This window comes from Antrostomus carolinensis, unplaced genomic scaffold (genome assembly GCF_000700745.2).
Source record: "Antrostomus carolinensis isolate BGI_N321 unplaced genomic scaffold, ASM70074v2 scaffold11667, whole genome shotgun sequence".
In the NCBI taxonomy this organism is placed as follows: Eukaryota; Metazoa; Chordata; class Aves; order Caprimulgiformes; family Caprimulgidae; genus Antrostomus; species Antrostomus carolinensis.
The window spans coordinates 16,131-25,548 of NW_010329514.1; the positions used below are offsets into that span (position 1 = coordinate 16,131).

Here is a 9,418-nt window from a genome sequence, read left to right on the forward strand (position 1 = left end):
AAGGACATGATTGTTTTATTTCCCGATTATTTTTTCAGGAAATACCCAGTGTAAAATTAGCAGTCTGAAATTTTTAGCTTGGATGCAAAAGCCTGTTTTCTCATCTAAGATTCCTGCATCACTGTAACTGTTGCTTTAATACTGTTGTTGATTTTTTTTTTAAAGAATTTCATAATGCAACTTTGTTTTCCTCTTTTGTTACTGATATCCTTTGAAAGCAGAGAAAGTAAGAGAGAGTGAAGGAAAATAGAACTATCTTTGAATCTTGTTAATAACATCTGGAAAACTATAACTTTAGGCTAGATCTGAGTGATGCTTCTAATTCCTAAGTTTGAAATCATGAGAGTCTTAAAATCTAAAAGAGCCCTTGAAAGGAAGTCAGGAGCTGTGGGTGATCTGGGGAAATGACTTGAAACATTTTGTTGAGAAATTGTCTAATACTCTGCACAAAGTGAGGTGCTTGTTGTGTCCTAGGTGGGTTTGACCATACTGAGAGGAACTTAACAAGATGCAAACAGCGTTCATGCTTGGAGGCTGTCATGGGTTTTTTTGCATTTTTTTCATTTTTTAAAGACTAAAATAGTTTGGCTTTGAAGACGTTGTCTCTTAACAACTTTCCAAAGGTCATTCAGAAGTAATATGCTCACCCAGTTGGGTTTGTTGGTAACTGGTGTAAATTCTGGAATATAACACATAGAGTTAGAGATTTGTGACTGTCACCTCCTGAAGGTGTACTTGCTGCAATAGCAGAGATGATGATGTCATCTCCATGCTTCACACCTTCTGCTGGTTGAGTAGGTTAGCACCACCACACAGAATTAGAGGTGGTTTGCTTGTAGCTACGTGTGCAGTTAACTAAAGTCAGACTTGTGTTTCTCAAATTAGTAACTGCCCACAGTGTCAAGGAAGAGCAAATGATAAACAAAAACAAGTGGGTCACATTATTATACGATCATTATGGAACCCAAGTTCCTTTTCTCCTTTCTGTTGTTGTATTTAAAGGTATAATTTAAGTTGTCTTCTTGTCTGAAAGCTGACCTACTGTATTATATTATGTAGGTGCTTCTTATGCTATTAAACATTGCTTTACATTGGGTTTTTTTACATCATTTTTGGATAAGAAGGTAAATATATCAATCTATTGTTAAATTTAAAAGTTGAATGATAATAGTATTAGCATAATAATGTGAGGACTTTGTTATTCATTAAACAGTCAATATAATTTAGTTTCTACTCTGACTTTTTGTACCTTGACTGTGTTCTGGGAAATAATTTATGCAACTCGACAGTGGCAACATTGATGTCTACGGGATATACAAGTGGAGTTGCTCTTTCAACAGTGGTGTTCATAATGCATTCTAAATTACTTCTTGATAAGTGAAATAGGTTTTGATAGAAAGATTAAGGTTTGATGTCTGTTTTTTTGTTTTTGTTTTTTTTTTTAAAGCATTTTGGGTTTTGGCTGAAGAAAAAGAAACCAAGAAAAGATGGACTGGAATGCAAGACCTCTCCAGAATGCTAACGCAAAGAGGAACCTGCAGAGTGAAGAAGCATGTTACACTCAGTTGCTTTCTAATGCGCATACTTTTCCACAGACAAATGCCTGTTTCTCTAAAAATGCATCTGTTTATGCTGGAAATAGCCAAATGATGTATCTGACAACTAACAATGTTGCCTTCCCTCTTGTAAATGCTGAAGGATTCAAAACTTCAGATCAGGCCTTACCAGGAGCATCTGTAGCTGGTAATGATTTTTTAATCTCTAAATACTCAGTTGATCGACATCTACCGTCCTGTGTACCAAAACCTCCCAATCAGACATCGCATTTGCGGGCAGAGGTGACTCAGACTTCTTGGCAAACCTCTAATGTCTACATGTATTCCCCTAGAAAGTTACCTCCCCTGTCGTCTCAAATGAACGCTGGAAATAACGTGGGGAATGCACTTTGGGAACCTCAGTATGTCACCACAAACAGCTATACTGTACGGCCACAAATGCCACAGCATAATTCTGTGAGAACTACAATGTTATATCAAAGTAACATTAATTCCCAGAATAGTTCTATGACTCTTAGTACATCTGGGCAACATGTCCAAAACCAAATATATCATCCCAACACTCAGTTTCCGGTTTTACACTTAATGAATCAAAATACTGAAGCAAATGTACAGCTGCCACAATATCGACCGAGTCAGATAGGATCAGAAGTTCCTAGTGGATGTTCTGTACCGTCTTTGTTACCTGCCAACTGTGATTCAAGAGCTGCAGCACAATCTTCAATAGGCGTACCACAGGCAGTTCAAAATGTGCCTAATGGATACACCCTTAGCCAACAGAGGCGCCCATCGGATCCAAAAAATGCTTCTGGTTTTACCAGTGTTCAGCAGCACTGTCAGAAGCGGCAGTCTGGAGAAGTCAGTCAGTCAGCTAGGAATGTCTGTAATTCAGATGGAAATGTGACAGCAAATCAGCCTTTTAATGAAAAGCCTGTGCCATCCCCTGGCATTTCCAAAGAACTGTATGATATTTTGAAAGAAATGGAAGCTTTTTCTTCAGTGGCTACTTCGAAGCCACTGAATGATCCTGCTTCAGTTCAAGAAAGCCAGACTAGTAGTTTAGTGAATGGGCCTGTAAATTCTCAAACTTCAGCAGCAGCAGATGGAAGAACGATTACAAAGGACAGACTAGCTTGGGAAGCTCGAAGGCTACTTGCTATTAAAAAAAAATGTGTCCTCCTTGAAAGGATGCATCATTATAGAAGAAAACTCTTAGCAGCTTCAGAACACGACAAAAGTGCTCCCTCACGTCCTGCAGGGTATCAAGATAATCTTGCTAATCATCTTCCATGCATACCCAACCAAAATGTGCCACCTTCCTCATCTGAAATAGCAAGGACAGAGAGCACAATACTTAACTCTTCACCTGAAGAACGAAGTGACAAAAATGTAGCCAGTGCTGATAACAGAGGATTAGAGGTGACTCAAAGTAACCCCCGGGTGGAACAGGGAAGCCTTTTATCAAGCTCTGCTCCTGTTCCCCCTCAGAGCACACTCCCAGCTCAACTGAATAATCTTGAGAGCACTCCTGTCTTGGAACAAAGGGATGCGTGTGCCCTGGCCTCTTCTCAAAAAGCTGTGACAACCTGGAACAATGTGTCATGTTTTAGTCAAGTGGATGGCTCTATCAAATTTTCATCAAAGAACGTGCCAGTTAACCCCAAGAACTCGTCGTTTCTTCATTTTGTATTGAGCAGCACAAATATATTGAAAGAGAAGACAGCTGGTGCTACTGCTGATAAAATACTGACTAATCTCTTATGTGGTGAAAAACCGCTGGCAGATACGTGTGTTTCAGGCGGAAGCTTATTAAAAGACACTAGTAAGAAGAATGTAGAAAGTTTGGAAGGTGAGCAGGCATTTATGGCTCATACAAACTCTCCTGTATCAGAAACGACCAAATCTGGTGAAGCTAAATTCCAGAGTGATGTAGCTCAGAAAAAAACACCATTTACTGAAAATACATCATTTAAACAGAGCAATTATCGTTACTCTGTGGAAGAGCTAACTGCTTGCCTGGGCTTGTGGAGAAAGCACCCGTCGGAACCTGGAAGTGTGCAAAAGAGTCAATCAAATGAAAGCGCCACAGCAAATCAGATTTCATCTTACAGCCAAAACACAAAAAATAAAGAACAAAATAATGTTCTGGCTAGTACAGATGAAGCAGTTTTGCCTATGACAACTGCTTCTGTAGGACAAAAACTTGATACACTGAGTTGCAATTTGATAAAAAGTTTTGATCTCCAAGTGGCAGTTGTCTCTCCTTTAGTACTTTCTGAACAGAGAACACACAATGAGCAGGCAGACAAATGTCCAACGTCTGCAGGTAAAACCTATCCAGTGATTGACTCGGGAAGCACATGTAACTTGCAAGAAGAGGGGAAAAATGGTTTAAGTGTGGTAAATACTGATAAAGGAATAACAGAAACTGCTCGGTCCTCACCCAGTGATTGTGTTCTGGTGCAGAAAGTGGACTCACATTTGCAACAGACCAAATTAGCTGATGGAAACAGTATAGTAAAATACAGTGTGAGTGCAAACGATTCATATGATGAAAACCAAAGGAAAGTTAGTCAATCTGCACAAGGTGCCAGAGAAAATCTGCAGCTTGCATTAGAAAACGAGCCTTCTCTTCCTGAATTGGACATAAATTTTTCTAGTCAAATCTTTCAGGAAGGTGTAAGAGACAGTAAGGACAAGCAAACTGTGTCAGAGACAGGAGATACATCCACAGCTGGATTGGAAGAACAGATGTTTTGTATTTCGAGCGTATGTTCACTTGTTGAAGGTGATGCATTTTATAATCCACAAATAGCAAGTATCTTCGGGTCAGTCCCTGAAACACGTGCATTAAGTGATACCTCATCAGAAGCAAATGCATCTGGCCCAAGGCAAAAGCAGCAACGGCCGGACTTGTATAAAAAGGAGCGGAGCAATAGCACTCCCCAAAGAGAGAGCTTGCTGCAAAAAATGTTGGAAGAACCATCAGGCTGTATGAGTAAAGCAGGTAAGATTTCGGATGGTTTCACAACTAGTCATTTGGAGAAAGAAAGCAGTGGCAATCCTCCTAAAACAATTCCTACCTCAGAACAAAAGAAGTCACTCAATGCATCTTCCAAGCATCCTGAAAATGACTTGGAAATTCTTGCTAGTATAAACCAGGAGTTAGCTCAAAATTCATTAGACTTCTCAATCAGCGTAACTGCTGAAACAAATGTGTTCACTGTTCCAAGAGACCACAATAAACAAAATTACATGTCCAGCAAAAATAGCACAGCAAAAAAGATTAACCTTTTTGGAGCAGGACCTATTAAATGTCTAAACAATCAGCTCTCTGAACTAGTGAAAGAGTTTCCGTATGGCATTGAAGGTGGTGAAATGCTATCAAAAGAACCAGCACAAAATGATTCTGTAGCTGAGCAGATGGAGAATCAGCCTCAAAAAGAGACTCAGATTTGTAACAAGAATCCTCATGTGGAGGACCCAGTAGATCAGATAAAAATTGAAGTGTTAAGCTCTGGTCAGATGCAAGAACTGTTTCCTGAACACAACTGGTGTCCCTCTAATGACAGCAAGAGACTAGCGAGTCAACAGTCAGAAAAGGCTTCAGCTGAGAAGAACCTTGAAGGCGGTATTCAGCCCAGTCAGAGTCTATGTGAGAATAAAAAAACCACACCAAAACCCTCAGACCCCAGAAAAAAAGACGATTGTTCTTCAGTGGATCAGCTGTCTGTAGTGTGTAAAATGCCTCTGTGCCTCTCTAAATTTGGAATGTCTGGTTCAGAGAAAAATGATGATCAGCTTTCAAAAGCTGAAAATACTAGCTCTGTAGAGAGACAAGGAGACAACGGTAAATCTGATGCTGTAATGAAGAACGACTGTGCAATGGAAAACCTGCCAGTTTCAGGAAAAATCCCAAACAGTGTTAGCAAAAATAAGGAAGATATTTGCAAAGACATCTCTGTAATGAAGAAAGCTAGGCTAGAGGTGAATAATGAATGCAAACCACTTACAACACAAGAAAAAATTGGACCACTTAATTCCTCTGAAAACCAGGATATTGATCAATCTAAAAGGAACAGTTGTAAGGAAGAGCTGCAAGCTGACAGAACAACATCGTTAGGCAAAGAATTTCAATCTGACAAAAAAGAACACCAGACAGTCTCAGAAGAGTTGTCAGAGAAAGCTGGTCATACTGATACAGACGACATGACAAATTCATCCAGAAAGAAAGAGAAAGTTTTCAAAATGGAGTCCCTTTTAAAAGATAAAACAAAACCAGGTTTGGCCATGAAATCCAAAACAGACATTCACAAATCTGCAAAGTCAGAAACTGTTGAAATCCAGCATGCTGAAGTCAATCAAGGACAAAAAACTAAAACCTGTGAAGAGAACTCTGCTGAAGAACAGAACGGTCAGAAACAAAAGGAGATACCTGGGCAAGATGTAGGAATTAACATCAAAGAGAGAGACAAATTATCAGCAGAAATAAAACCTAAAAAGCTGAATAGTTATCGTGCTGATGCTGTAAAGCTCCCAAACTTTGGCACTGTAGACTTAAAGTCAAGAAGCCATACATACACTCAGCATAGATCTCTGAAAGTTCATCCGTCACAGGAGCAGTCATACAAACGGAAGAGGAAGGAAAGCACGGTTTGGAAGAGAGACCCTAAGAAAACAAAGGTGGATGAGGAAAGACTGAAACAATCTGAACCACAGAATTCCAAGCAGCTTTCACACAATTGCATGATAAATGCTGACAAAGCTAAAAAAGGGAATGGGGAAAATGGCTGGAAACCAAAGAGTTCATTAGCAGACTGCTCTGTGCTTAAACTACAGCGAAAAAGGGCTCGATCTTCTACCATCTCTAAAAACTACTTTTCTAACAAAGAGAGACATCTTGATGGTCAAAACAAAGACAAGTGCTCTGAGAAAATATTTCCTGATAAAAATCTGTTATACTTAAATAGAAGAAATAACAAACTAAAATTGCATCTTCAAAAGGAACCAAAAAAACACTACTTGAACAGAGTTGCATTTAAACGTACGGCACAGGAACGCATATATCTGACAAAATTAGAGACATCACCTGTCAGACCCATTTGGCATATGAAGCCCAAAGTGTCACAAAATAAGCCAAATGTAAACAGAGATGCTTCTGTCTCAGAAGCTGAGAAATCATGCAAACTGGAAGTACTTGAATTTAAGCTGTGTCCAGAGATACTGTTCAGAAATCCAACCGCTGGTGAAGAAAGCCTAGCTGCAAAGAATTCCCTGGAAAGAGAGAAACCCGTTGTGGCAGGTATGATGATGATATCTTGATTATTAATTTGCAAGTTAAATGTACTCCTTTTTAGATTCCAGTTACACAAAACTGCAGACTGTGAAAACATGGGACTCTGGAAGCTGAAGGCTGAAATAGCTTAGCTAGCTTTGTGACAGCCTGTAGCTGTGTGTTAAGCTGAAAAAGAGCGTGAGAGTTTTCCTTCAATTTAATGTTGTATTCTTTTTCCTTAAGTTTTACAGAATAAAGTTTGAGTAGTCTAGAGCATGGTGGTTTTGAGTAACTTCATGAGAAAGCTTTCTAACCTACTTGTAGAAGATAGCTTAGCTTGTTTGTAGAAAGCAGATTCCCTTGGCATAGTTACCAAACGTGATCTGATTTGTGTTCAGCGTTCATCTGGTTGTGTATAAATCTGGCTGGGTAGGCAGCGGAGGGGGAGAGAGGGCTTGGGCCAGATGTATCCTGTACACAGTCTCTGTAACCTTTGCTGTCTTTGCTTTAAGCTGCCTTTTTTACCTCTTCTTCTTTCCTATCCTCAATCTTTTGACATTTTATGTGGCGCATTGTGAAGCATTTGTGTCAAACGCTGTATTTGATTTTAAATAAAACTAAATCTTAAGCTGTACGTACCAGCTGTTGCAGTAATTTTCACACTCAAAGGAAATTTACTTGTGCATGTGCTAATATATGTGTTAAAATTTGATGCTGAATAGAGACCAAAACTTGTGATATAGGAACCTCAAAAACATTTTTTTAAATTTTCTTTTTAGGTGTAAAGAGTAAAAAAGAAGATTGGTTAAAATATGATCCAGTGAAGCAAAAAAAGCTGGAGGGGATCTCTACAGGTGAAATGACTTCTGATTATCCATTTTGAAATATAAGTTTAATACTCTTTGCTTTGTTTTAAGTGTTCCTTTACAGTAGCAAATCTTAATAAAGTATTTTAACTTACTCTTTACTGGCTCTGCTGCTGAAATGGATACTGCAGAGTAGACGTGTGAGTTTCAAAGATTTGTGGAGTTTTTTATTACCATAAGAATATGTTGGAAATGGTTGGAATTTTCCTGCATGTGTGTGTGCAGTTGAATCGGAAGTAGCACTGGTGACAAGATTCGGGTACAGTTTTAAACTGTCAGTAAAGGCTAAGCTTGTTCTTTCCCACTTCACAATGTAGGAAGTGACCTAACAAAATCTAGTGTGGGACTATAAAACCAGAAAGTGATTTATTTATTTAGTTAGTTTTTGCTTTCCCAGTAAGTTGACACTGTCTGCATAAATACCTGTGCTCACAAATACTGGGACCTTTGTTCCAATAGTATGGACAGAATTACTTGTTTGACACACAGAGGAAAAGAGGTGCCACTCCTGCATCTTTGTTGTTTCTCTTGATTGGCAAATTACTGTTTGGATGGTCTTTTGTACCTTTTAGGAGTCAACGGGTACAACAGTGGCATCTTTCATCTTAGGATCTTGGTTGTTCCCTCCTTTGTAGACCTTGGGCAAGGTTGCTCCCTGGTGTATTTGTTTCTTTGCTTTAGGTAACTTTCTAGCTATAGTCTTGTTCTCCCGCTGGTCTAACAGGAGGCAAAATGGTGTATTCAGCATGCTTGTAACCCTGTTGTCATCCTCTTATCAGAGTCCAGGTCCTCTGCTGACAAGTTATCTGTGTTGTGAGTTTTGATGCAGGCAACACATCTTTTATTGCAGTTGAGTGTGTCCTTGACTATTGGTGTCTGCCATTCTTTAGCTCTTTCTCTTGTTTCTTCTCTTACTTTCGCAAATGCACACTTTCATTCACACCTTTCTTAATATTCTTTAGAAATCTCTTCTGAAGGTGCTCAAATGACCATTTGTTGCTTAAAGATGCATTGGAGATTGTTTTAAATCTGAGGTGCCTAGTGCTTTAGGAAGGAAGTTTATGGCATCCTTTTTGACAGTGGGTGGCCTTAAGTACCACATGCATAAGGAATAGTCATTTGAGACTTAGACATTTGCTTTAACTTGCTTCTCTATCTGTCTTTCAGCTGAGGACAGTATTCCACTTGATACAGCTATACAGATCCTGGATGGAGATGGTGAGGCCCTTCACATGCCAATCAAAGACTCAAAAGAGATATTTCAGGCGTACAGAAAAATGTATCTGGAAAAAAAGGTGCAAAAGTCTTGATAGCACTCCTGTATCGTAGGTCTTATTCAGTATCACCTGGAAAAAAATGGCACCATGAAAATGCTTTTTCCTATTTACTTTGTTTCTGAAAAATGGTAAAAAAAAAATAATTTGGGGGTGTTGGCAATCTTTCCCCTATTTCCCTCATATTTGTGAATGATTGTGATCTTATTTTGTATTTATTGCACAAATACCCTTTGGTGCTGAAATTGCCATTGTCAAATGTATTGTTTCTTTTTGGCATATTTGAATCTTTTTTTTAAAGATACAGGAGTTAGTTGAATCTTGACAAAAAAAAATTCTGAAACTCATTTAAATTGTCATAGTCTGTTTTCTTTTCTGATTCTGGAAGACTTCTATTTGTACTTTCCATTGCTGGCAGTGGAAAAGTATTCCTACTGGAAAGGGATT

The 9,418-nt window shown here is 38.8% G+C and overlaps 1 protein-coding gene across 1 annotated transcript; it reads left to right on the forward strand.

Moving 5' to 3' along the window:
- Positions 1-1,487: 1,487 nt before the first annotated feature.
- Positions 1,488-9,007, forward strand: RESF1 (retroelement silencing factor 1). The gene is made up of 3 exons (XM_010172604.1): positions 1,488-6,858; positions 7,611-7,685; positions 8,865-9,007. Exons 1-3 carry the CDS (start codon positions 1,488-1,490, stop codon positions 9,005-9,007), a joined length of 5,589 nt encoding a protein of 1,862 aa, XP_010170906.1.
- The last annotated feature ends 411 nt before the right edge of the window (positions 9,008-9,418 follow it).

Excerpts from the sequence above, each read along its gene's own strand:
- RESF1 (XM_010172604.1), top strand. The coding sequence starts at position 1,488 with ATGGACTGGAATGCAAGACCTCTCCAGAATGCTAACGCAAAGAGGAAC. Across the intron at positions 6,859-7,610 it reads AGAGAAACCCGTTGTGGCAG|GTGTAAAGAGTAAAAAAGAA; the intron begins GTATGATGATGA and ends TTTTCTTTTTAG. Across the intron at positions 7,686-8,864 it reads GCTGGAGGGGATCTCTACAG|CTGAGGACAGTATTCCACTT; the intron begins GTGAAATGACTT and ends TCTGTCTTTCAG.